Below are 27143 nucleotides of genomic sequence, written 5' to 3' on the forward strand. Positions count from 1 at the left end.
CATTACCATACCAGTGCTGTTGACAAGCTGGGTGCCAATGGCCAAAGATAGAAGAGGAACAGTGGGGGAAGGAGTGTTCAGAGGTAGCAAGAGAGACAGAGGACTGTGGTGTTAGGTCTTAGCATGCTAGGAATAGGGTGAGATTCGGGCAAATGATCCAGTTCGGTGACTCCTGAAAGAACCAGCCCAAAAGGAGGAAAACATTTGTTTACCCCAAATGTTTCGCTGACCAAGTGAACATGAATGAGCAAATCTAATCTGCTCACTTATTTCAGCATTTACAAAAAATAGAACCAAATTCGAAGTAATATAAAACTACTGTGTTTTATTATTTTGATAGGAAAAAGAAAAATACAACTATGAAGCAATGTTAAAACAATTGTTTATGCTGAAATTGATGGACCTTAATGTAAACATGTCACTTTGCTTTGTCAACCCATGCAAAGAAATTGCATCGAGCCTCAGGGTTGGAAGCATGTCCCTGAGGACGTGCACACACAAAAAACTGTTTGCCCATGTTTGGCCCCTCCTTTTTTACAGTACGAAGAACACATGGTTCTCCGTGAACCTTACAGCACGGCGGGGCAGGTGGTCCATGAAGCACTGACTTCCAAAACACTGACGATGTCCCTTTCTTTGCATCTGACTGCCTTACAGTGGGCTGAGGGGGTGAATGTTTTGTGTTCAAATGTTGGTCAGTTTTGGCTGTGGAGCACTGCTGTGATAAATTGTCAGAGATAAGCTCAGGACCTTCAGATTTGGTGTCTGTGACAGAGAACACTTCTTCAGTTATGGGTGATTTGGCAGCTTCATCCAGATTTAGTGGGTTTTCACACTGGTTAATGTTTGTGGTTTTGGATTTAAAAAAGGCAAGGAGGTTGCCCTGAGGCTTTGAAGAAGCGTTTACTGTCTTAGTTTTTTTTCCCTTTGGGGCAACAGAGTCAGATGTCAATGAACGTTTTTTACCAGAGATGTTTGCAGCTCCAGAAGGATTTAAATTCTCTCTCCTTTCCTCCTCTTCTTGAGAACCAGGTAAAGCATTCTTCTGCTCAGACTGGGCTGATTTTTGGTCCACCTTAATGAGGAACCGTGAGAGTTTCTGCTGTTTACCTGCAAACTCTGGCAGGTAGCGAGTACAGAAGGGAGGAGGCTTTGGGCTAGAAATGAGTGAACAGCTCAGCTGCCCCCAGACAGGGCAGTGGTCTGAACCCTCCACCTCTGGCATGATGTCAGCTCCCACAAACTGCTCCTTGGCAAGCTGGCAGTCAGCAAATATGTAGTCAATGCGTGTTCCATAGTTGGTCTGCCGAGCTCCAGTGAGAGTAGACCAGCATGTGAAGGCGTTGATGCGAGTTGGGTGGAAAAAGCGAAAGGTATCCACAAATTTCCCACCGTGGAGTGGATCTGTTTCCTCGGATTCTTTGTCATGTTCCTCCTCATCGCTCTCTTCTTCCTGTTTGCCACGGTGCAAAAAGCCATTCAGCCATTTCCTCCCAGGGTTTTCACCAAAATCATCCTAAATAATGAAAGTTTCATTATTATGGATAATAATGTAGCAACACATCTGCCATTTTATGTAATAATATTTTAATCCTCTACATTAAGTTCACTTGGTGATAATTGCTTTCTTGCTGAGACAGATCCCACTCCTGTGTCTGTTCATTAAATAGGAAACTGTAGGTAGAAGTCATTTTTCATGTAGCATGTAAGGTTTGGGGGAGGGGTTTATATGTCTGGACTCAGCTATACAAGTTGGCTTTCCCCACTTCCTGTTTTTGTGCAATTTAATACAGTAATGAAAATGTAAACCCCATGATACAATAGCAACAGAACCAACTTTGGCAGCAATAACTTCATGTATGGCTTTATTAGTCTCTCACATTGTTGTAGAGGAGTTTTGGTCCAATCATTTTTACAGTATTGCTTTAATTTATTGATGTTTGTGAGCATTCATTCATGCAGAGGTGTGTTCAGGTCACACCACAGCAATCCAATTAAGTTACGGTGTGGACTTTGGGCCACTGAAATGGCTTGATTTTCTTTCTTTTTCAGCCATTCTGTTATATATTTATTGCTATGCTCGGGATCACAGCCCCAATTTTTGCCAGGCTTTAGCTGTCAGATGTGTGACCTTGCATTTGACTCTGGCATACAGTGGTATATAGAGAGGAGTTCATGGCGACTCAATGACAGGTGCACAGGTTCTGGCTGCTAAAAAGCCCAAAACATCACCCCTCCACCACCACACTGATGACAGCTGGTGTGAGGTGTTTGTGCTGATACGCTGTGTTTGGTTTTCTCTACATGTGGTGCTGAAGGACACTGTTTCAGAAGCCTTATGGTTTGTTCAGAACTACAACATAAACCCATGTTGTGCTGTTACGTTTGTGTTTTAGAGAGAATAGGATTCTATAGGAAGCCTGTTGAGTGTCTGGTGTAGCTCATGGGTTTTTGCAAATTCTTTGAGCTTTGCAAGCTCTGACACGAGGGTGAATTTACTGGAATGGCCATTCCTGGGAAAGCTGAGACATTGTGTAAACACCTGAAGGCCCCAGGCGAACAAATTTCCACAACATGTGCTTTGATAGAGTTGGACGAACGTTCTGATTAATCATTAATCAAGATGCTGGCTGCTATTTACCGTCTCAAATCCTATGGAAGCAGTAAGGCTGTTATTCGCAGTTTTTCACAGGATTCTAGATATTTAAAAAGCCTACTTCTCAAAATGTTGATCGATGTGAATCAAAAAGCATATATATATAAAAATATATATATTAGTATTTTACTTACAATTTCACTAGGGTCACAGTGGTCTATTGGTCTATGAGATGTATTTATGTCTCCTAAAACAATCACATGGCTGGAAAACACAACAGAAAAAAAGATTAACTCATTATCTCGATACATTTGTAGAATTTAAAGAACAATTTTAAATAAAATCTGGAATATGTAATAAATAAAATATTTCTCATCATCATCACTGCTGTCCAACAATTGTGATTTTATCAGAATATATATATAAATGTTATTAAACTAAAGGTGTATAACCATAAACGCAGAAGCAGCTGTTTTCGAATATACTGCTTTGTCTGTACTAACTTACAATTCAATAAAATTATAAACACCAGATAGTGTTTGGCTTTATTTTACAAACAGCAAAACATAGGGCCCACTGCCAAAACTCAAAGACATAATAATGATTTACTGGAAGAGCTGCGTTGTTCAAAATTAGCACAGTGCCTTAAAGAAACATCTGTGGCGAAACCAGGATACACCTGCTACTCTTGTAACGACAATGTTTTGCTCAGCCAGTGAAACATGAATTTCTCACCTTCCATCTTTCAGTACAGCTTCAGCTCGACTCTTAAGTAAGTTGTAGAACTGTAGTTTGAACCGCTTTCGCTCCGGCTTTTCTGGGTCAGCCCTCGGACAGTATACGTTAATAACAGTAAGGATTTTCTCTTTATCCTGACATCTGTTGGGATAAAATAAAACTCAGTCAAACAAAAAGGCAAGCACACAGTGGGATTTCCCCACTAACTGAGAAGAACTGACAATTTTGAGGAGAGAAACATAAAAATTGCTGATTATTTGTTTTTAAAGTGTTATGTGTAAACAGATAAATATGCAGTGCATCACACTTAAAACAGGAGCCTTAACATATAACATTTCCTCTCACTTTATTTTGTGTTGTGTGATTACAGCACGGCCTTCATTGTCCAACAGCTGCAACTCCTCACTTGAAAACTCAGTGTGGTCACCATAGCATCCAACAGCATCTTTGTGGTTGACCAGCAGACCTGTGAGGCCCTCCTCAGCAGCAAATGGAGTGGCACTTTCCTTACAGTAGGTGGCAACACCTGTGCACATCGGCAATGTGAGGTGAATTGGGTGTAATGCAGTTTTACGAGGAAATGTTTAACTTTTCATTAAAATATAAATGTGGCATTTTATTTTAGAAGACTGCACTTTCTTGAATGTGGACACTTAATATAACTGGATGATAATGCACGAAAAAAACCCAAACACTTTCAAGGCTCACGGACGCAAAAGGAACTGTTATAACTTTGTATCGAACCTGAGTAGCCACTGCGCCCTCGGCTATAGCTGAAATAGGAGTTGTATCCGTCGACAATAGCAATCCTTTCATCTAGCAAGTCTCCTGTGGAGGAGAAATTAGGGGTTAACGTTTTTATTTTCATACAGTCATTTTAACTGTGTCGCCTTGCGTGATGACAGCTCCCGCGTTTTTAAACCAGCTATTGCTAATCACTTACGCGTCACTTTTGTCTCCTGAATACAGATAACATCTGCGTCCAGGGAATCAAGAGCCTTTTTAATGCCGCCTCTGAAAGCCCTGATGCCGTTTATGTTCCAAGTAACGACCTTCATTGTGTAGCACTGCAACTAACTAAACAGCCACAATAATGTGCACATCCGGAAGAAAAGCGGAAGGCAAGAACGGTACGACCGGAAGTGTATTCACTTACTAATTTTTCTTTTCTTTCTTTCTTTATTTATTTATATACATTTTTTTCAGGGTTTAACGTTTAACTAACACACCCTGTTAGAAACAACTGGCCCGAACTATCCATATAATGAAAATAAGGTTCTAAGTGAGGTTGTATTGCCTCGTTGCTAAGCTAGAGGGGGTCCTCGTGCCTTGGCGATTTCGGCGCGCGTTTGACACTCGACCTCGGGAGGAGAAACGGGAGGAGGAACTGGTGGGAGGAAGGGAAACTGCTGCTGCCGCCGCTGTTGGTACCCCTGGCTGTTGTTTCGTGATTAGCTACCGTTGCTTTTAAGAAAGACAGCTCCATTAGGAGGTGCAAGGCTAACGTTTGCGAGCAGCCACCAAGTGCCATCTTTGGGATAAAGCCATAGGGTGAGTATGTAGGTAGGCTAATGATGGCTGTCCGGCTAATTAGCTTGCCTGATAGGATCCGGCTCCTGTTACGACAGTGTTCCAACCCCGTTAGTTAGTTAATCGGTTAGACTGTTGGCGTCCGTTCGGTTAGGGTATGTAGGTAGGTGAAATTGCAAAGCTAAGAAGCTATCTAGCTAGCTAAAGTCAGTTTCACTATCTGCATCAGCTGGTGCTGCTAGCTGTCTTTGGTTGTTTCATATTTCCACTTCACTCCACTGTGGTCTTTGACTGCCGTCAATATGTGTTTTATCTGATTAATATCCTCTTACTTTGAAACGTAGCGAATATTCTCAGTTGCAAGCTCTTAGTGTATGTTCACGGAGAACTGGTTCGTGGCGTAGAGGAAGCAGATGCTTGTTTCATGACTAACTCGCAGCTACATCCTTTGGCAAGGGACGACCAGCGGGCCGGTGTTTCCATCTTCGGTCAGACAAGAGGACACGAGGAAATCGGGGGAATCTGCCCCACCCAGGCTGGTCGAAGTAAACACATGTTGTTTCCGCGCCTTGGTCGTGTAGCAGCTGTTTCAAGTGTTTAGCAGTTATTTGCGTAGTGTGAAAGATGAAGACTGGTCGATGCTACTCACATAGCATCAGCATCCCCTTGCATTTAAGTTTAAGCCTGTTTTTGTTAATTATGGGATGTGAGGAGACCTCAGTAATCATTTGTTTGTTTTAGGCCTATATCATTTCTTATACGGTGAAAACTGTTTCTTAATTTATGTTTTTGTATATTTGTCAGACCTATATGTTTCAGATCACACACATTTTAGTATTAGACCTCAAAAAACTGAGTAAATGCAAAGTGAAGTTTTTAAATGATCATTTAGCTTATTAAGGCGCAACAGCTATGAAAAGCTATCCAACCCTATCTGTCCCTGTGTGAAAAAGTAATTGCCCCCTAAACCTAATAACTGGCTGTGCCACACTTGGCAGCAAGAACTGCAATCAGGCATTTGCAGTGACTGGCAATGAGTCTTTCACATCACTGTGGAGGGATTTTTGGCCACTCTTCTTTGCAGAAATTGTTTAATTCAGCCACAATGAGAAATTTTCAAGCATGAGTGGCCTGTTTAAGGTTATGCCAAAACATCTCAATCAGATTTAAGACTGGACTTGAGGCCACTCAAAAACCTTCATTTTATTTTCTTAATCCATACTGGACCATGACCTAATAGTCGGATAGTCTCCTTCAGAATTTTGTGGTAGAAAGCAGAATTCATGGTTCGATCAAATTCAAGATGAGCCTTTGTATCCTTTTTAGTCAGTGATGGTTTTTCATCTTGGAACCCTCCCATAGATACCAGTTTGCCCAGCCTCTTTCTTATTGTTGAATGCTGTTCTTCAGATGTTGTTCTTGATGCACTCTTGGAGTAATTTTGGTAGGATGACCACTCCTGGGGGAAGGTTCACCAGATCTCTTTTCCTAATTCACTTTGTCAGACATGTTCTGTTCTGATTATTTTATGCAGCAAGTCAAGGCTGATTAATCAGTTAATTCATGATTTACCAAAAGAGGCTGTTACCATTACGACTGGGCCAGGAGCTTTTCCCTTAATAAATGAAATCAGCATTAACAAACTGCATTTTATTTTATTTGGGTTATCTTTCTCAATATTAGAAATTGATGATATGAAAAACTTTAAGTGTGACAATTGTGCTAAAAAATAAAATTCAGAAAGCACTCTAGCTGACAATGCAGCCCTTTCAGCACTTGATCTTAATTTAATCTCTTGGATTTTTCTCCTGGTCTTTAAAGCTTTAGTAAAACGTTTATCCCATTAAACTAATCCCAAAGTTAAACCTTACAGTTTACTCCATTAGTGTCACACTACAATTTATGCAAAAACCTCTATCTCCAAGTATTTTACGTAACCACTTTCTTTGTCTTGTACCTTAGTGGTGTGGCGTAATGAAAGCAGAGGAGTGAAGGAGGCAGTTGTCTCAGTAAAACATTGGCAGACAAGCAGGAGACCAAGTAAGGATGCTGGAGGCGGGTGAAGACCCAGCAGGTGCAGTGGCCGAGGGGGAAGAGGAAGCAGAGATGGGGAGCAGGGATTTGAAGGCTGAGGTGATGCGGTTGACTCTCGAGCTTCAAGAGGCCACAGAGGAAAAGCTACAGGCAGCCCGCTACGGTCTGGTGGTGCTGGAGGAAAGTGCTGCCCTCAAGATGAAACACACACAGCTAGAAGAAGAGCATGAATCTCTCAAATTGGAGCTACAACAGCTCAAAGAGGTAGGAGCACCTAAGGCATATGTTATTTTTTTTAGATTGTTTATTTATATATTTGTGCTGGCTGTAGCTCAGGATGTAGAGCAGGTCACATACTAATTGGACTGTTGGTGGGTCAGTCCTATCTTCTCCAGTCTGCATGCCAAATATCCTTGGGCAAGATACTAACCCCAACTCGCTCTCTGATGCATTCATCAGAGTACGATTCTGTGTGAAAGTTAGGTAGAAAGCACTTACATAGGAAAAGCATAGAAAAAAGTGCTTGTGGGATTGGGAAAAGTGCTATATAAAAACCAGTCCATTTACCATATTTACCTGGTAGGCTTGTGAGATCATCATTCCCCTGGTTTCCAGGTACAGTTTTCCTATATCACACACTTGCTGTGTGATCTTTGTTTATATAATAACATGTGCGCAATGAAATGGATTTCCTGTTGTCAGCTTTTACAGTAATGGTCTAATAAACAGAACTCTTGTATTTTTTGCAGGGTATGAAAATCATGACACAATACACCTCATACAAAAATTGTATTTTATAATTATCAGGTTTAATGTGTTTACATTATTGGTAGGCATCATTTAAATGCCATCAACACCATAATTGCTGCTATTATATATAAGCACAATCTCTCTAATTTTTTTTCATTTTATCTTTCATAGTTGAGGAGCTGCCTTGCGGTCTAGCAGTCCTATAAAGATACCATTGTTGAGGGTTTTTTTTTTTTTTTTTACACGTGCCAGTGGACTATGTCATGAATTTGCCTGTTCATCCCGTCATTGTCTTTTTGTAGCTCTCACTTTCTGATAAAACGGTAACAGCTCTGTTACAGCTGTGACCTAATATTATACTTTGAATGTCTTGTCTTGTGATCACATGTTGAGTCAGGTTTGCCTCACATGTCATTTGACGTTGGCAGGAGAAGAGTGTTGACTGACTATGACGTTTTCGCATCCAGTTAGTCAGCATGTTGCTATTAACATATGTTAATTTGGATGTCTATACAGTGGCTTGCAAAAGTATTCGGCCCCCTTGAACTTTTCCACATTTTGTCACATTACAGCCACAAACATGAATCAGTTTTACTGGAATTCCAGGTGAAAGACCAATACAAAGTGGTGTACACGTGAGAAGTGGAACAAAAATCATACATGATTCCAAACATTTTTTACAAATAAATAACTGAAAAGTGGGGTGTGTGTAATTATTCAGCCCCCTGAGTCAATACTTTGTAGAACCACCTTTTGCTGCAATTACAGCTTCCAGTCTTTTAGGGTATGTCTCTACCAGCTTTGCACATCTAGAGACTGAAATCCTTGCCCATTCTTCTTTGCAAAACAGCTCCAGCTCAGTCAGATTAGATGGACAGCGTTTGTGAACAGCAGCTTTCAGATCTTGCCACAGATTCTCGATTGGATTTAGATCTGGACTTTGACTGGGCCATTCTAACACATGGATATGTTTTGTTTTAAACCATTCCATTGTTGCCCTGGCTTTATGTTTAGGGTCGTTGTCCTGCTGGAAGGTGAACCTCCACCCCAGTCTCAAGTCTTTTGCAGACTCCAAGAGGTTTTCTTCCAAGATTGCCCTGTATTTGGCTGCATCCATCTTCCCATCAACTCTGACCAGCTTCCCTGTCCCTGCTGAAGAGAAGCACCCCCAGAGCATGATGCTGCCACCACCATATTTGACAGTGGGGATGGTGTGTTCAGAGCGATGTGCAGTGTTAGTTTTCCGCCACACAAGCGTTTTGCATTTTGGCCAAAAAGTTCCATTTTGGTCTCATCTGACCAGAGCACCTTCTTCCACTTGTTTGCTGTGTCCCCCACATGGCTTGTGGCAAACTGCAAACAGAACTTCTGTTAACAATGGCTTTCTTCTTGCCACTCTTCCATAAAGGCCAGCTTTGTGCAGTGCACGACTAATAGTTGTCCTATGGACAGATTCCCCCACCTGAGCTGTAAATCTCTGCAGCTCGTCCAGAGTCACCATGGGCCTCTTGGCTGCATTTCTGATCAGCGCTCTCCTTGTTCGGCCTGTGAGTTTAGGTGGACGGCCTTGTCTTGGTAGGTTTACAGTTGTGCCATACTCCTTCCATTTCTGAATGATTGCTTGAACAGTGCTCCGTGGGATGTTCAAGGCTTGGGAAATCTTTTTGTAGCCTAAGCCTGCTTTAAATTTCTCAATAACTTTATCCCTGACCTGTCTGGTGTGTTCTTTGGACTTCATGGTGTTGTTGCTCCCAATATTCTCTTAGACAACCTCTGAGGCCGTAACAGAGCAGCTGTATTTGTACTGACATTAGATTACACACAGGTGCACTCTATTTAGTCATTAGCACTCATCAGGCAATGTCTATGGGCAACTGACTGCACTCAGACCACAGGGGGCTGAATAATTACGCACACCCCACTTTTCAGTTATTTATTTGTAAAAAATGTTTGGAATCATGTATGATTTTCGTTCCACTTCTCAAGTGTACACCACTTTGTATTGGTCTTTCACGTGGAATTCCAATAAAATTGATTCATGTTTGTGGCTGTAATGTGACAAAATGTGGAAAAGTTCAAGGGGGCCGAATACTTTTGCAAGCCACTGTATTAAGCTGATTTTGATTCGTTATGTCAAAGCATTAAGGATTTAATAAGGTCAGAGCAGGATATTCACGATAAAAAGATCAGGGCAATACAGCAAAGCTCAGATTGTGTATAAACCATGCCTTTCATAGATGCATTGAAATAGGGTTTTCATATTATAAACAATGCACTTTCCTCATTTTTTTTTTTTTTTAAGTAAATAACCATTGTGCAGTAATACTGACTTGACCATATTTACTAGATCGTTTGAATCTCAATTTTAAAGGTATAAAAACTATATTGGACCCCACTTTCATATTGCCACTGAATTTCATGCTAAAATAACTGATTAATGCAGTGTTGTCTCCATGCAAAAAACTGAAGTATAATTAGCATATTAAGAATGTTTTAACAAGTTTGTTTATTAGCTTTTCATTTACCTAAGCAGTGGTGTTTTTGTTGAGCAAATAACATGAAAATGAATATATTCCTGTATTATACATATATAGATGGGTCATGCTTACTGCTAAATTCAGGTATAAAGGGTTAATATTGTTTCCTAATGTAAATTTTGTCACAAATACTTATAGACCCACAAAGGTATTTGGTATTACTGGAACAGGCTTTTAAATACTGATTTATGTAAGAAACTAATCCTATAAAACTAAGTCCGGTCATGTGGGCAGATTTCTGATTTTGGAGTTATTCTATCTGCCTGTTCAAATTAAAAGGGGAAAAATTTAAAAAAAATCCTTCTTACAGATAGTTACTGATATTAATCAATTCATCTGTAAAAATAACAGTAAAAGTGGTCAGCAGGGATGCTTTACAATGCCATATAAATTCAAGTGCTATACTGGTTCTGATTTCAGCTATCTTTATAATCAGTGTAAACCTCCTTTTTTTTGGGCTATTTACCCATTTAGGTTTTGGCCGGGTTGAACTCCTGTGCTGGTCATTGTGTAACCATAGTATTAGTGTTCATTTAGGCATGTTTAGTAGCTTGTTTGTTTCATTAAACCCCTTATGTGATCTTTCATTCATTAGCACTTATTGGCGCATAGTGTGCGTCAAGGTTTGTGATTGTGGCACGCTGTGAAGAAATGCATATTATTGCTAGATAACTGTAATGTATTAGGGTCATAGTATAATATTGGCAAGACAAATAGATCTGCAAAAATGTTGTGGAGGTTGCTGTGAAGGTCTAAGGTTACAGAACCATATCAGGTATTTCCTCATTGCAGTCAGGTCTCAGGTGATTAATGTCCACTGAAAACTGACAGGGAAGTGCAATTTCCTCTCCTTTGTTTAAATTGTTTACATTTCTTATCTTTATAATGATATGGGTCAGTTCTGCAAGTGATTTTTTTTTCCCCCCCAATGTGTAACACAATAGTGTGTCAAATGGTGTTTTGTATCTTTCCTTATCAGTTTTTGTTTGTGTAAAGGCATTTGCAGATTCTGTGAGCAGCCAGAAACGTGCAGCTGCTGATGGAGAGTGCCGGGAGGAGAGCCTGCTACAAGAGACTGCCAGTAAAGAGGCTGCCATGGCAACGCGCATAGAGGAAGTTCAGACAGAGCTGAAGCAAGCACGCCTTGCTCTGGGCAATGCCCACGCAGAGATTGATAGACTTGGGGTGCTCTCCACCCAGCTGAAGAAGGTATGGTGTACTCATTCAGTACACCTGTATACCGTTGTTACTGTGTATATTACCAGGCTCCCTCTTCTCGTGATAAATACAAATAAAAATTAAATCCCTATAGAGAAAATATTAGTTCTCTAGCCTCATTCAATAATTAACTATATATGATATGTAATTGACAGTTAAGCATGTTAAGCGGTCATTTGCACTGATTTTATCGTGGATTGTCTCCCACAGGAGTGTGAATGTCTTGAGGCAGAGAAGGGCCACCTGAGGGATGAAATAAAGGAATATAAAGTACGTGAGCTGCGCCAGTTGCAAGACAATGGGGAGCTAGAGGAAGAGAACATATCTCTGCAAAAGCAGGTGTCTGTGCTCAAGGAAAACCAGGTCAGTTGTCACCTTCCTTCACACAATCATTTTTGTATAACATTATATTTACTGGTTTTATTACTGAAAGAACATGAAATAAATCAATAAAAAAAAAAATCTCCACTCTACATCCTCTGAGTCCCATCTGCTGCATAAATTTGAAACATTTTTTTTTAAATTGGCAAGGGGCAGGAAGGGGCTGAGGAGGAGACATGGATGTGTGAAACAGTAGGTGTTTGGGATTTCCAGGGCCAAAGAGCACAGTGACACAGAAAAGCAGTTCACCTTTGCCACAGAATTGAGTTACCTGAAGTAGACTTGTGCGGTGGGGTAACTAGGAGGGTTTTAGCTAAACCTGATAATGCCCAAAGCCAGAGTTCGCTTGCTCTGCCTATCTCTCTCCTCTATCAATAACCCTAATCTCCAACTGTATGGAGAAATGAAGAGAAATAATTCAGAAAGGTTTTTATTTAACACCTTACTGGATTCAGAATTCTACAATGTATGCTTCCTTCATACATGGGGAAGAAGGTAAAAAATACAGTATACCACACAACATGTTTGTTGTCAAAACCTCAAAGGATAGTAACAAAAAAGCTGCTGGTGAACAGACTGGACAGTCTGGTTGCTGGGTGAATAGTGTTGTTCTTTTCACCAAATGAAGCAGCTCCCACAGCAGAGGACATGATATTCATCTCATGACTACCTGTGTTTTCATTAGACAGTATATTCCCATTAAACCTGCTTTCACTGAAAGCCGAATACCAAAGCCAGTTTAACATTTTGTAATGCAGTGTGATTGAAAGTGTATAATTATAGCTGTGTGTTGCACCATGGCAACCATGTTTCAGTGTAATTCATGTTTCTCAAGATATTTCGGGATGTTGTGCTTTTTATTTATTTTTTCACATTCTAGATGACATTGTGTGCTCTGAGAATTAAGATATTTTCATAATTTTATGTGAGAATATTTTGTAAGTATCAGCACAGCTTTGGAAAAATGCTCCACAGAAGCTGTACTTCTTATATGTAAACTTTTCATGTTGGTTGTTGTATTAAGTAGTTATTCCAAGTCTGCTTGATGTGCAAACACATTTCTGTCAGTACTAAATTTGGGAAAAATGTACGTGACCTGTGAGTTGACTTTGAAAGAAAATATTTTGACATCTCTATCTCTATCTGTCTTGAATATAATTTTTAAATGAAACCACATTCTTTTTCATTTAAGGGACACACTGGGAAATGAGAATCCCATGAAGGGACAGATGGACATGCTTTGAGTCCAAAATGTATGTCTCATTTGGCCTTTTCATATATAATGTGCTCCACATAAAAGCTAGCCAATTAGTAAGCTACCGTATAGCCAAATAAGTACCTTTTTTAACAGACTGAACTTGAGAATTAGTGTTAGCTCAGATTTTAATAATTTATTTCAATTCAAACATCAGCGCAATGCTGCAAATTATGTTTTTTGAAAACATAAAATGTCTCTTGAGAAACTGATACACTGGCCTTTCTTTGCACTTGGTAAAAGCATAAGCTGTCCAGTTTCTTGCTTTGGTTAAAATTGTCTGCCCTCAGTATAAGCTTTCCTTTTTTTCTTTCATTTTGTTTCATTCTGTGTTAGCAAGCTTTTAACCTGCAGTTGCTGTTTAGAACACAGCTACAACCTGGAAGACCAGAATTTCTCAATAACCTAAAATGATATCCAGGCCAGAATAAAAATTGTCAGTGACCGTACACATTTGGCCCTTTGATGTTAACACACGTACCCTAACTGATCTTTAGCTTGTCAATCATAGAAGGACACTTTCAATGTTATATTATAGCTATTTATAAGAAGCATGCATTATTTTATGTGTCCTTTGTGTAAAGCTTAAGTTAGGCTACTAAAAGGCTACAGTGTTTCTAGCAAGAGCACAGCAAACATTGTTATTAGAAATAGATACATTTTTATCCACCTTATTTTGACTGTTCATTTATACTATAGCAATAATAAAATTATTGGTTTGGGTGACTATGAAGTCAAACAGCGTAGTTGTCATTTGCCTACTGAAGCTGCCTGGTTGTGAGTGTAACTTTGCTAAATGCAGTGATAAGTGTATTTGCATGGTTGGGATAGAATTTGCATTCATACACAATGAACTGAATAAAATAACAAAGAAAGTCTTCTTGTCCTGCTTCTAATCTTATTTCAGGTTGAGTTTGAATCAATTAAGCTGGAGCTGACCCAAAAGAACGAGGAGCAGGAGGAACTGCGAGGACAGCTGGAGGAAGCTGCAAGACTGAGGGAGATTGCAGAGAGGCAGCTGGATGAGGCCCTTGAAGCACTGAAGGAGGAAAGGGAGCAGAAAAACAGTCTGCGGCGGGAGCTCTCTGCCTTGACCCTTAACCCCTTTGATTCTGTGGGGAACCTGGAGCTCCACTTGGAGCAGCTGGATGACAGCCAGGAAGAGGGCCAAGGTGGAGAGGGTGAAGGGGAGGATGGGGATGAGAATCAGGACAGCGGTTTTAATAACGGTCCTGGATCTTCTTCCAGTTCTGCTAACCCTCCTCACTTGGGTGGCTCCAAAAGTAATGGCCTCATCCATCGCTACTCCACCCCACGCCACAGTGATGTACTTCGTGCTCCTGCTTCTGGACTGGTCGCAGACCTGCTGAGTGAGCTACACTTTTCAGACAGTCAAAAACTAAAGCAGCAACTCCTACAGGTGAGCAACAGAAAAACACTTACCTTTCTTTCAAATGCTTCTTTGTGGTATCGCACCGAGGACAAATGATTAAAAGGAAATAGAAAAAAGCGACTCCAATCCTACATGTTATTAAGAGAATGAAGTCATGTTTTGTGGATTGTGTACAGAGGTAACAAGAGGATTTGCAAAAGCTTTGGTAGAAGTATCATTAGCTTAGTGCAATAATACTATAGCCATCAGTCAGTTTCAAATATCACTAAAAGTAGAAATAGGGTTTAGGGTATCATTGTTTCTCAGATGCTTGACTGCCCATTAACAGTCTTAACAGAGTTAAGAAAAATAACACACAATAAGTTGATAATTCAGCATTTACCATATGTTGCTTTCTTAAGACCTTTTATATATGAATTTAAAAGGTTTAGACGATTAATTTACTGTAGATATGTAAAATAGAAAGCTGTTATCTGGCTTGGTTATCTTTAAGTGAAACCACCTTTTTTGTGCTAAGTAAGGAGGATATACAATTTAGTGTGTGTGCTAAGATGTTAGCAGGGCTGTCTGCCACTTCCTGCTCTAGCCCACATCCTTTTTGTGATGGAGGAGGAGGAGCATTAATATATATTGTGTATTTCATCTATCCAGCTCCCCCCTGATACAACTTGATAAACCAAAGGGTACTTCAGAAAATTAAGAATGTCTTGAGCTGTCATTGCTCTTTATGTAATGTAAATATATTATTCATGATGCACTTAAATCAAGAGGCTGGGTTTGAAAGTTCCTACCGAACAGATGTCGCTGTTTGACATTAAAAATTCATAATGAGTCAAGGTGGTGGGGGAGAAATGTGTGTCACAGACATTTATAACCTCCCTTTTTGTTTTGAAATTAATCAACATTCAGTATTGTTCTTGTTCAGTGAACTGATGTTGATAATTACAGACATCTCATGTTATGTTTTTGTGTGTACATCCAGGCAGAGCGAGAGAAGTCCAGCCTGGCTAGCAAGGTGGAGGAACTGCAGATGCAGCTGGTAATGTCCAGACAGGCACTCAGTCAGCAAGAAGACAAGGTTGGCTCTCTCACCCAGCAGCTGGAAGCTGTGCAGAGTAGTCAGCAACAAAACCAAGAGGCGGATGACAAAGGCGATAATGAGACAGAAAAAGATGGTGGCAATGCTGTATTTGACTATGAGGTAGACACCAAGAGCAAGGAGGTGCTGGAAGCGCGTATGCGTGTGGCTAGCGAAGAGCTTCTGAAGCTGCGAGATGAACTGTCTCAGGCAGGAACACGTTATAACACCCTGGAGCAGAGATACAAGCAAGAGAAGGAGCGTTGGAGGGCTGAGGCCCAAGAGCTGGCTGACAAAATCCGTCAGTGTATCAAGTCCAGCAAGCAAGATCAAGAGCGCATCAGTGAGCTGGAGAAGGAGATTGGAGCAACACGGAAAGTGGCAAGTGATTCTGAAGGGCACTTAAGTGTTGCTCAGGAAGAGCTGCTGGCCTTCTCTGAGGAGCTGTCCAACCTGTACCACCACATCTGTGTATGCAACAACCTAACTCCCAAACGGGTCACCCTGGACTATTATCGTGATGGTGCCAGGTCAGGAGGCAGCACCAGAAGATCACACCTCTATTCCCAGCACAGCGTCCAAAAGAAGACTCGACCCAGTGACATGTTCATTTCGAAAGCTGCGGCGTTGCAGTTTATGGGAGAAGTTGACAGTGCTGGAACCAGTGGAGACTCTCCTACTTGCCCTGGATCCCCCACCCTAGATTTCAGGGACCCTTCCAATGTTCGCAACTTAGTAGCAGTCATCCGTTGCCAGATAAAACATCTTCGGGTAAGACAAAAGTGCAATTCTTGTGACATTTATTAATGTAGCACTCCAACACTACTTAGTTCTTTGTGAACTAAAACTTGTAACCAGTGCAAATTTTCAAAATTTTTGTTGTAACCCTAATGCTGAAAAACAAACTTTTATTCTGGGTAAAATCCTTAACTCCTTCACAAATGTTTCACTGAACCTAATAATCTGCTCAGCGTGTTAAGAGAGTTCAGTTGCTCTCGTGTCTGCACAAATCCAGTGCCTGGTATGGGCTACAGTGACACGTGTGTGCATGGGCTTGAATGTAGCGGATTATCAGGGGTCAGAGTAGAACTGTAACCTCCATTACACTGAAAGAAAAGACAGCGTGGTAACAAGTTTATTAAATAGAGAAGTGCATATTCTCAAACAAAAAATAAATCCTTTTTTACATGTTTGAAGATTTATTCCTGCCACTTCAGTGTTATTGTTAGGAAATGTGATCATTTTGTGATAAAGATATTTTTTTTAATCAAAATGTTGTTCCCGTTATATAAGAAATGTTATTTGCCAGAAAAACTGTGCTAACCTTTATGAATATCTGTCTCTGTTCTCTCAGGTGGCAGTGGACCTTTGTCGTCAGAGGGGTGCAGTGCCCTACTCAGGGCTAAGCAGCAGTGGAGAGGCAGAGCGGGACAATGAAAACCTCTTGGAGGAAGTGTTAAAACTCAAGTCTCTTCTGAGTACCAAGAGAGAACAGATTGCTACCCTCAGGACTGTTCTCAAGGCTAACAAACAGGTAGGTCACAGTAAGCAAGTATCTGTGTTGTAATGTTGTCTTGATCTTCAGTGAAGGGAAGCATAGTGTTAGTTCAGACAGAGCTGACGTTGTGAGTGTATCGGCTGTTTGGCATCAGCCCATGCTATATTCTTTACAATTACTAGCCCATTCATACCTGTGTAGCTGGTGGTATGTCACCAGTCATGTTTATTCTCATGTACAGCACAGACATAACCTCCACACTTACCACTGTTACTCTGACAAACGTGCTTTTACAAACACCATGCCAAATATTCAAATACCATTTGTCTTTAAATCTATACAAATACCATTTTTATAAGTATTTTTTTTTCTTCTTCATCTCAACATCCTGGTGTATGTCAGGTTGTTGATACATGTTTAAAAAAAAAACACAACTAAAATAATTTATTTGTTTAACAGAGAAAAACTCATTTAGCAGGATCGTCACCACTGACAGTTATACTAACCTCAGCTGTAATGCACCTTGATATACACCGTAGCTCATCCACTGTCTGAAACAAGTCGTATATCCCATTTATGAATAAGTAATGGCCCTTTTCCATTAGTACCTACTCGGGTTGGCTTGGCACGGCTTAATGCAGTTTTTAGTTTAGTTTTCCATTAGGTCATAGTACCTGTTTCCAGGGACTTTTTTTTACTATCTACTTGGCTAGGGTTCCAAGCGATCCGAGGCGATGTGACATCAACAGACTGCATGTTACCAATTTGTTAGTCAGTGGCGTCAAAGGATGATTCATAAGAGCATCTCCTTCACGAAAATCAAAACCGCCATTTTTGAAACCCAGCAACGAGGGAAATGGCTACATCGAAACAACACCGTGGTACCCAAGTCTGATGGAAAACCACAGTCCAAGCAGCAGGTATAACATCACTTCAGTGTCCACCATGACGTCATTTGTCACATACAGATGACATCACAGGACGTTTGGCAATGTTGCTATAATGAGCCCACGCATATTAGGTGGTACTCGATTGTAATGAAAATGAATCAAGCCAAATTGAGCCGACCCAAGTAAGTACTAAAGGAAAAATGGCTTAAAGGTCTCTTTGAATAAGCCTTGTTTAGAATTGAGGCCAACTAATGTCATTTGATCTTTAATTCTTTCATGTCCAAGGTCAGTGTTTGTAGTTTTGCTGCTTGATATTAAAAACAAGCTTTTCCTATACTTTCACTCATAGAAAGCAGGCTTCATTGTTTTTTTGATTTTTGTTTTTTTTGTATGATAATTTTGAGAATAGCTACCTTGGTTTACACAGATTGTCTGAAAATTAACCTTGCCTTTGTTAATATTTAATCATTACTCTGTGTCAGATATACATTATAAGATAAAAGAGTTGTCATCTCTTGTTAGGGTTAATTTATGGTACAGCTAGTTATTTGTCTGAGAGTTGCTTTCACCACAAGCAAGGGAAGCATGAAAGAAAAAAAAATTAGTGATCAACAAATTCAGTACAAGAAGCAGAGATGGTGGCTGCAGTGGACACTTTTTATTGTTTTTTTTTAACACTTTGTTTTGCTTCAACTCTTTATATTTTATAAATTCACTTTGTTTCTGACACTGCCCCCTGGTGACAGTAAAGAGTTACAACATGTAGGGCTTGGTCTGCACAGCTGTCCTAATGCTGTGTTCTGTTTATCTCAGAAGTCAGACGTCAAAGCTGGGGATGACGTAACTCCTTAGTCAAGTGTGTTCCAGTAATACTCAGTGTTTCTCATTGCTTTGCTGAATTTGTTTTGCTTCTTAGCAAGATCGAGTCACTTTTTTTTCTTTGCGCTGTGCTGTGTCAGAGCTATGCATATGGCTTCTTTAGCAAGTCATAAATACACAACAGTGACAGAACATATTGCAAGTTATACAATTTTACCTTTTAACTTTACGTTTATTGCCACCATCTTGGATTGTGCAGTCAAGCTTGGTGGGGATGCTCAGACTTTGAAAAATTGTGACTGGGAACTCAGGAATTCAGATTTCTGACTTCAACTGGAATGCAATAATCAGTTGTGTGTAGGATCACCATAGCGGTATGTTGGAGCCCATAATAGGCCTCTAGTCAACCAATGAAAATCTTGAGTGAAATTGTATCTGCTTTTCCACAAATCCTTAGATTAACTAAAACTGGCCACAGTCCACAGAGTCCATTCTGCCTAGCCTTATTATAATAAGCAGGGATTGGTACTGGAGACTGGCAGTAAATCCCAATAACAGTACCAGACACACCATCACTTAAGTATCAATAAGCACCCAGACAAACATTGCTGCTATCATTGATTATGCAAAATAAATTCACACACCGTTTTCTTATTATGACAAAGCTGCTGGTTTTGTGTTTTACTGTCACCAGCAACTTCAAAGTTGCTGGTGACAGTAAACATGACACTTAAAGTAAAAGTTTGCTGTGAAAAGATTTCAGTTGATTGCTGAGCTTTGATGTGCAAGCTGCTTTTTCAAGTTCACCTGCAGTATTTTTATCCTTCTTCATAATAACACACAGCCGCGCTAACTATTGCTTTTACTTTTGTCTGTTACTTTGGTGCCAACTCAAAGTAAATTTAAAGCAAACATAACATTAAAAAAGTTTGATATAGCACTTTTCCTTAGGCTGGGTAAGTCCAAAGTTGGAAAAACAATTTGTATTCAATACAGCCAACAATAATGAAATAATCCTGTAACTATGTTGATGTTGTACATTTCCCCACATAAAAGTACTTCAGGAAATTGTCTGCTCACTGAGAATTGGGTCAAGTGAGAGAGCGTGTTGCTGAAAGCACTGACCAGTCCAACTGGAGATGCCAAACGTGCTTGTTATATAACTCACTTTGCAGGAGTATTATCCATGCATAATCTCACATAAGCAGTATGGGTGACCTGTCTCATCAATGTCTTGTCTAGACAGTCCCTTGGACCCACATGATCATGCACCTTGAGTACATCAGCCTCTCACATCAGAGGAGAGGTTGAACTCTCTTCCCCTCTTCCCTTTGTGCTATGTTCAGCATTGCATGACCTGTTTCTGTCATTACCTGATTTGTCAGTCCTGTATTCACACACGCACACACTTAAGGTAATCTGTTTGATGGGCCAGTGGTCACTGACAGTAGTTTTCCTTCTCAAGTCTGTTGACATTAGCTGTCCACTGGTGCCTCTGATGTAATCAAACCATTTACACATGAGATTGTTACACTGATATTTGTATTTGGACAACAGATAAGTAAAAAGCAATCCCATTAGTGGGGCAAACGTGATTTAGGACAGAAACTATTTGCTTAAGATACAGCGTGTTTAAACTATAGAGTCATGTTATTGATTTTGTGCCTTCTTCATAATAGTGATTTTTCTTTTCATTGATCTTTAAAACTCTGACCGAGATTGCTGTTTAACAGGAAATTTTGTAGTCACACAGGACAAGAACAGTTGAGCTGTCATTGAAGCTGCTCAAATCTAAGGAATTTGACCATAAATTGTTGGTTGGCGTTTATTATCACGTGCAAGTGTCTCCAGAGAATTCCTAGTTTTGAAAGAAGTGCATAATTTTATATAATGTGTTTTCATACTAGCAACAGATCATAATATGCTTTTAAAACCCCATTTGTTATTGCAGACTGCAGAGTTGGCCTTATCCAATTTGAAAACAAAGTATGAGACGGAGAAGAGTATGGTGTCAGAGACCATGCTGAAGCTCCGAAATGAGCTCAAAGCCCTGAAGGAGGACGCTGCCACCTTCTCTTCTCTTCGAGTCATGTTCGCCAGCCGGTAAGCTTTCATTTCATGTGATTAGAAGCAAAACATATTACTGACTCAGGGAGGACAAATACAACACAATCATATATTTAATAAAGTTAGAAGAAAAAAAAACATTAAAAACTGCTTTAAAATGTCTTAAAACTGGATTGTATTTGGCTCTCTACTAGTGGTTTTAATGCTTATTAGTGGTGCTCTTGCTGAGCTACAGCTTTTGCTTTCACTCATGTAATGAGCTTACCATGCTTATTACGCCTATGGACAATCCACTAGTTAACGTGAAGATTACAAACCACATGCTTTGCCCTGTGCTGATTGGGGGGGGGGATCAAGCAAGGTCACCTTTAAGAAAGAGACTTTTAACGTTTGTAGGATATGGGTTTGACTATAAACACCCCCATGCTATCAAGGGGAAGATGTTGAGAGTTAAACATACGGATCATGACACTTGACTCACTAACCTCTTCTTTGCGGTGTTTTTATTTTGGGTTTTTATGAGTGCACTAATGATTATTTTTCTGTTTTTGGTGATTGTATTATGTGTTGCCAAAGTGCCCTGAGAAGGTTCTTGGCCATGTATTAGACCGTCTAGGCCCCTTCCAGACAGTTGTTATCCCTAAGAAGGATTGAAGAAGAGCCAGTAATGAAGGGCTACTACTGTCTGTTCCAATAGGATAGAGATTACAGCTTTATAAAAAGATATTTGCTTAGAATCAGGTTCAGTGGAGCCATCATGTGGATAGCTAGTATGTGTGCATCTCCACAGTATATGAAAATCAGGGTGTATTACTCGTTTTAAACTTACTTTTACTTACATTTACTTAAATTTTCACATGCATCCAATGTTTGTTTGTTTTTTTCCCAGTCAGCATTGTTACTGGTGGGCAGTGAATGAAGGAATTGAAGCTTTTCCAACATTATTTATCTCAGTTTGATATGAATGTTGATTTATTTATTTTCACTACAAAAAATAATCTGTGGGAAAAGATTTTTGCTTTTGTAACTTGCTTGTGATAGTTTTAGTGATTTGATAGCCTGTAAAATTAACCAATAATAACAATAATCTTTAGTTACAATCCCTGCTGGTGTTTTATGTTTGCATCTAACACACTATAAGTTGTGTTAAGCATGTATTTCTATGCCTCTGGCTTTTTTTCTTGCTGCATGTTGCATCTCTCAGGTGTGATCAGTATGTGACCCAGCTGGATGAGATGCAGAGGCAGCTGGCAGCTGCTGAGGATGAGAAGAAGACACTGAATTCTCTCCTGCGTATGGCCATCCAGCAGAAGCTGGCTCTTACTCAACGTTTGGAGGACCTGGAGGCCCCTATGTCTCCACACAGCTTAAACAGCAGCCCACGTCGCTCTCGGGCCAAAGAGCTTGCTACCAAGTCAGGCCGTGCCCCTCGGAGCCCCAGAAGCAGTCCCGCCCGGCCTCCATTGAGGAGCAGTCCACGGTCTAGCCCCGTTCCTGCTACTCACCACCTGCGAGCTCTAACCAGAAGCCTCCACACAAGCCCTGTAAGAACCCCTCTTTCTCTTTATCCTGACAACTCCAGCCAAACCAGCAGCCGCTCACGCGGAAGCAAGGGCCTCCAAAGAGATGCCACCTTTATTAGAAGTCATAGTGTCAGTGATGTTTGTAACACAGAGTTGAATCGTGGTTTTTCCCTGACCTATAAAGGCTCCACCAGTTCCGTGAACAGTGATTTAAGCTCTAAAATGTATGTGAGTGAATCAAAAAAGGGAGCATCAGTCCGGAGAGCTTCTGTCCCTGCACGTCAGGACACTTTCATCACAACTCGCGTTGTACCTGCCTCTTCTGCCAGACTCAAGTCTTCTTTGTTTTCTTCTTCTACAGATAAACTAACCTCTTCTAAAACAGTTTGTGTGTATGCTAACACCACTGAAGCATGGGGTGAAACCCAAGAAAATCATGATCTAAACCCTAAATCAGATGTTTCTGTGAGGAGAAAGCAGTCAGGTCGCAGGTCTAATTCTGTACAAGCAGCAGCAGCCTGCCATAACACGTATCTGTCAGACTCTGCACAGTTTAATTCAAGTCCTTCAAGGGCCCAGGCAGTCACATCACACTCTGTTAACAATTCAGCAAGTAGAACCAGGATGACCGGAATCTGTAGAGAGTCTAGACAAAGATCATTTACATCTACAAGTAGAAACACAGAGGAATTGCACACTAATGCCAGTAAGAGCTCTGGTAATAAAGCCACATCTTCTAGGGCTCGGAGCTCACACTCTAAATCATCAAGGAGACGATAAAAAAAAAAAATCAACGTAACTTAGCCAGCAGATATAAGCTATCTAACTGGTTTACACACTATATTGACAAAAGTATTGGAACACACTGAATTCAGGTGTTTTCAGTCCCATTGCCACAGGAGTGTAAATTCCAGCCCAGCCATGTAGTCTGCCTTTTCAAACATTTGAGAAACTGTGTTACTGTAAGTTGCTACCGTTGGAACAAGTGAGTTCATGGAATTTCTTTTCTCCTAAATATTCCACAATTAGCTGTAAGTGGTATTTTTGCAAAGTGGAAGTTTTTGGGAACCAAAGCAACTCAGTCACAAAGTGGCTGACCACGTAAAGGTGGTGTCACTGAGTGCTGAGCAACACAGCATACAAAAGTTACCAATGCTCTGTTGACTCAGTAACTGACGAGCTCCAAACCTCCTCTGGCATTAACCTCAGCAAAATAACCGTGTACTGGGATCATCATGCCAATGGTTTCCATTACTGAGCAGCTCCTGTAGGTCCAGTGTGTACAGGGCCCAGTTCTTTTGTCCATATAGTGTTTCTCTATAACAAGTTTTAAATAAGAGACTAATAAACTGTTGTTGATATCATCAAACTAGAGGGCACTGAAAGAACACATGCTTCAACATGACCATTGTCAAATTGTGCTGGTTTTAAAAAAAGCTTTTCCAAAATTGAAAGCGTACTTCCGGTGCCAAGACTCCATCTCTATATTTCCTAACATGTGAATTGTTATGCTGTTTGCATAACAGACAAACCAAACAAACAACTTTGATCAAATACCTTCTCAGTGCTTGCTTTTATCAAGGAACAATCGTGTTTTTGCACAGCTGTAGTTTAGGGTTAGTGTTTAGTTTGGTTAAGATTTTTGCGTATTTTAACTGATCACCCCTAAATTGCTAACCTTTTGTGCTCTATGTTGTATTGATCTTTTATCCTTATAATTTACCCTTACCATTTTCCACTAAACTTTTTAAAGTTCTTAAGTCAAACTAAATATTTTTTTTCTTTTTGTCTGTCTCACCTTGTCTTTGTAGCGCTGAAACACTCCTTCCATTACTCCAAAACCCTTCTTCTCCATAAGGACCTGTCTTCATGTTGACTCCTTGGCTCCCTCCTCCTTCCCTGACCTGAGACATCCTGTCCATCCCAGATATGATGCTACATTCCCCACTCTACCTACCAGAACCATGGACTGAAAAAAAAAGTATAAAAAATAAATAAAAATCTCTCATCCCACCCTTTTGGTCTTCTCTGCTTGGAGTGGAGAAGCCTGCATGCAGCCCGAAGAAAGATGAAGAGACAAATGTGCTGCTCATTTCTTTGTGAAGTCATTACCTGTGTTGTCCAAAGTGGTTCCAACTTCCATCTGGTCCTGTTCAAGGCTTTGTGTTGTGCTGAACCATTGGCAGTATTTATTTCAGAATGAGAGACTCTCCTTGTACAATACTTACTGTCCTCAGACTTTGATTCAAGGCTATGATCTGTTCTCTGAAGGCTCTATGTCTTACATTCTTGCCTTTAGTCTGGCTTGATGGTCAGGCCTATCTGGCGTCTTTTAGTGTTGGTAAACCATTAGATGATCTGTGGTAGCTCTCCCAGGTAGTTTTTATAGAACACTGCAGCCTTACCAATAGTCTTACCTTAAAAGTAGAGCTTATTGTTGTCTTGAGATTCTTCCTTTTACTGGTGGTGCAGTTACATGCTCTTTCTATTACGCCATTTCTGGGTCTTAGATTTCAGGCACACCCTTTAAAGAGAAGTCAGTAAACATGACATTTCATATGGAAAATATCAGCCATACATTCATCACGTCAGTTCAGACACTGAGTGGTGAGATGCATGATTTGGGAAATCTGTAATGTGCATCTTCGCAAACTATGCAGACCAAGTCAGGACAGTGCCTGTATACGATCTACTGTTTTAGGCTTTGGGTTTTGAAACCTAGCCTCATTTTCTGTTACCAATGGCTGGCTGCAGCTATTTTACAACAGCTGTTTGCATCTCTTAATATAAGAAGATTTTGGAAGTCACTGTCTTGCATCATTAGAACAAAGTGGCCTGGTTTAACCTAAACCTGTTAGTAAAATCCTCCATGCTCATTTCTCTTCATTACTGTGACAACATTTCCCATTCAATATCTGCTTTCTCTTTGCTCCTTTGAACAGCTAATCAACAACATTTATGTTTTGTATTTCATAACATAATGTCATCATGCTTTTTGTGCCACCAAAATAAATGAATAGTAATAACCTAGCATCATCCACAGCAAGCAGGCTGCTTCTCTACAGCATGTGTTGTCTTCAGTTTGAAATGCTAATACCAGGTATTGCTGGGGTTGCTGCTTATAGAAAGTAGAAATAAATACTGATACCCGATCATTTAAAAAGCATTACATTGAAGTTTGCATCTATTTGCACATTATGGCTTAGAATCAAGAATAAATAAATCTGAAAAAGCTGCTTCATTTAAAGTGTGTGGGAACTCAGACATGACACTGCTTTGCTAAAGGATTGCAATGAAGAATAGCATGTAAATGTACATGTGTCACTTGATACCTCTAAAGGGACTGCTTAAAGAGCAGTATGATGTATGGACTTTGATTTGAAGACAGCATTGCACAGGTTGACATTGGCACTGTAACCTCACCTTTTTTCACTGAAAGCAACTTACAATGTATTAAACTGACTTAACGCGACCAATCGTGGTCCTTTCGATCGCATTTGGGAAAAGCTGTTTGAAAACGGAGAAATTAATACTAGAAAATGTTGACACTTACTAAAACTCAACTCCCCTCTTACTAATTTACTAGAAGAAGCCGCATCCTGCTGATGGGGTTTTATTTTTGGTTAGCTGGTGTTTTGTTTTGGTTTTGGTTTTTTGTGCCTTGGTTTTGGTCTTGTCTGCTGTTTTAGAAAGTATCACATTTTCTAAATAGAGGCTAAAGTTCAACACTGTAGTTGTATTTTTTTTTAAATGTTTTAATTAATTTTAAATAAACTCACTGAGCAGTGTTAGCACTGAAAAAAGTGATATCTCATTTTGGTAAAATATTTTCACTTTTTAGCTAGCATGCCTTGTATTTATTAATCATGTTACCTCATTAAGAATTAAGTAATAACTTAAATGAATCAAAATTAGCCGTTTGATTGATATTTTAGACAACTGTTACAACAACTGAACTTTCTTTTAATATTCTGAATACATTTGAACCTAATGTATCAAAGATTGTAGACTGCCAGGGTAGTACCTCCATTTATTTATTGAAGTTAAGTCCACACTCTGGCTAAAAAGTGAAAATACTTTAACATAATGTCATTTTCACACTGAAGGTTGTAAATTGATTTAAGTCACTCTGTGCAGATGTGTGTATAATTTAATTGCCACTCTTGTATAATATTTTAACTGTATTTATGTGGTCTGCATTCTGTGTAAATTGTTGACAAGCACACACTCCACATAACACATTTGAGGTCCTCAACTTTTTATGTGTATGCAAAGTTGACCTTTCATTGACCTGTGATCCACTTTTGTCATGAAGAATAAAAACAAGCCAACACCATATAGTGCTCGTGGTTTTGAGTGAGTGATTTTGGTATTTTTCTTACACTACACTTATGGGGAAAAGGAGTCTGCGCAGTCCTGTGAAAAACAAAGTACACCCCATAATTTAATAGTTTGTAGTTGAATTATGAATTGACACTACCATGTCATGGTATGAGATGTTTGTGCTGATATGTGGTGCTGGGCATTGTGAGCAGATGTCTCCATTTTGGTGTCCATCTACAGTAGATTGCTCCAGAAGTCTTGTTGTTTTTTTCAGATGTAACTTTACAAACCTAACCCATACTGCTTTGTTCTAATTAGAGAGAAGATACTTTCTTTTGGCAGTCCTTCCAAACAAGTCATCCCTGTTCAGTCTTTCTCTAATTAAGCTGTCATGCAGTAAGTCATTGCTAACACTCTGCAGAGTCTAAGCTGTCGCTCTTGGGGTTTTTTGCAGTTTCTCTGGGAAGTGCACAGTCTGATGATCTGTGCAATGCTCAGTCCTGCAAACTGCCA

General features: G+C 40.0%; 2 protein-coding genes across 4 annotated transcripts; one reads left to right on the plus strand and one right to left on the minus strand.

Annotated features, from left to right (window-relative positions):
• Nucleotides 1-305: 305 nt before the first annotated feature.
• On the minus strand, nucleotides 306-24262 carry apex2 (APEX nuclease (apurinic/apyrimidinic endonuclease) 2). Of its 3 annotated transcripts, none has more exons than XM_039604070.1 (6): nucleotides 24106-24262; nucleotides 4079-4162; nucleotides 3680-3860; nucleotides 3332-3475; nucleotides 2791-2860; nucleotides 306-1516 (listed from the first exon to the last, which is right to left on the minus strand). In XM_039604070.1, the coding sequence occupies exons 1-6, from the start codon at nucleotides 24227-24229 to the stop codon at nucleotides 419-421; spliced, it is 1701 nt and encodes a 566-aa protein (XP_039460004.1). In that variant the 5' UTR covers nucleotides 24230-24262; the 3' UTR covers nucleotides 306-418. The 3 variants fall into 3 exon arrangements, with proteins under 3 accessions (XP_039460004.1, XP_031594764.1, XP_039460005.1); XM_031738904.2 differs by lacking the exon at nucleotides 24106-24262 and adding an exon at nucleotides 4278-4531; XM_039604071.1 differs by lacking the exon at nucleotides 4079-4162.
• On the plus strand, nucleotides 4662-26643 carry zgc:162200 (uncharacterized protein LOC558638 homolog). Its single transcript, XM_031738903.2, has 10 exons — nucleotides 4662-4885; nucleotides 6827-7162; nucleotides 11182-11394; nucleotides 11614-11766; nucleotides 13947-14459; nucleotides 15415-16281; nucleotides 16865-17044; nucleotides 20669-20820; nucleotides 21989-22328; nucleotides 24119-26643. The coding sequence occupies exons 2-10, from the start codon at nucleotides 6911-6913 to the stop codon at nucleotides 24122-24124; spliced, it is 2676 nt and encodes an 891-aa protein (XP_031594763.1). The 5' UTR covers nucleotides 4662-4885; nucleotides 6827-6910; the 3' UTR covers nucleotides 24125-26643.
• Nucleotides 26644-27143: the final 500 nt, after the last annotated feature.

Source organism: Oreochromis aureus, linkage group 20 (assembly GCF_013358895.1).
Source record: "Oreochromis aureus strain Israel breed Guangdong linkage group 20, ZZ_aureus, whole genome shotgun sequence".
Classification (NCBI taxonomy): domain Eukaryota; kingdom Metazoa; phylum Chordata; class Actinopteri; order Cichliformes; family Cichlidae; genus Oreochromis; species Oreochromis aureus.

What these genes read in the sequence shown, in the direction of transcription:
- apex2 (XM_039604070.1), bottom strand. Translation starts at nt 24,229, where the DNA reads ATGGACAGGATGTCTCAGGTCAGGGAAGGAGGAGGGAGCCAAGGAGTC. An exon ending in AGGGCGCAGTGGCTACTCAG is followed by an intron (nt 3,861 to 4,078) that starts GTTCGATACAAA and finishes CGATGTGCACAG; the next exon opens with GTGTTGCCACCTACTGTAAG. An exon ending in ATCACACAACACAAAATAAA is followed by an intron (nt 3,476 to 3,679) that starts GTGAGAGGAAAT and finishes TTATCCCAACAG; the next exon opens with ATGTCAGGATAAAGAGAAAA.
- zgc:162200 (XM_031738903.2), top strand. Translation starts at nt 6,911, where the DNA reads ATGCTGGAGGCGGGTGAAGACCCAGCAGGTGCAGTGGCCGAGGGGGAA. An exon ending in AGCTACAACAGCTCAAAGAG is followed by an intron (nt 7,163 to 11,181) that starts GTAGGAGCACCT and finishes GTTTGTGTAAAG; the next exon opens with GCATTTGCAGATTCTGTGAG. An exon ending in CGAGTCATGTTCGCCAGCCG is followed by an intron (nt 20,821 to 21,988) that starts GTAAGCTTTCAT and finishes TGCATCTCTCAG; the next exon opens with GTGTGATCAGTATGTGACCC.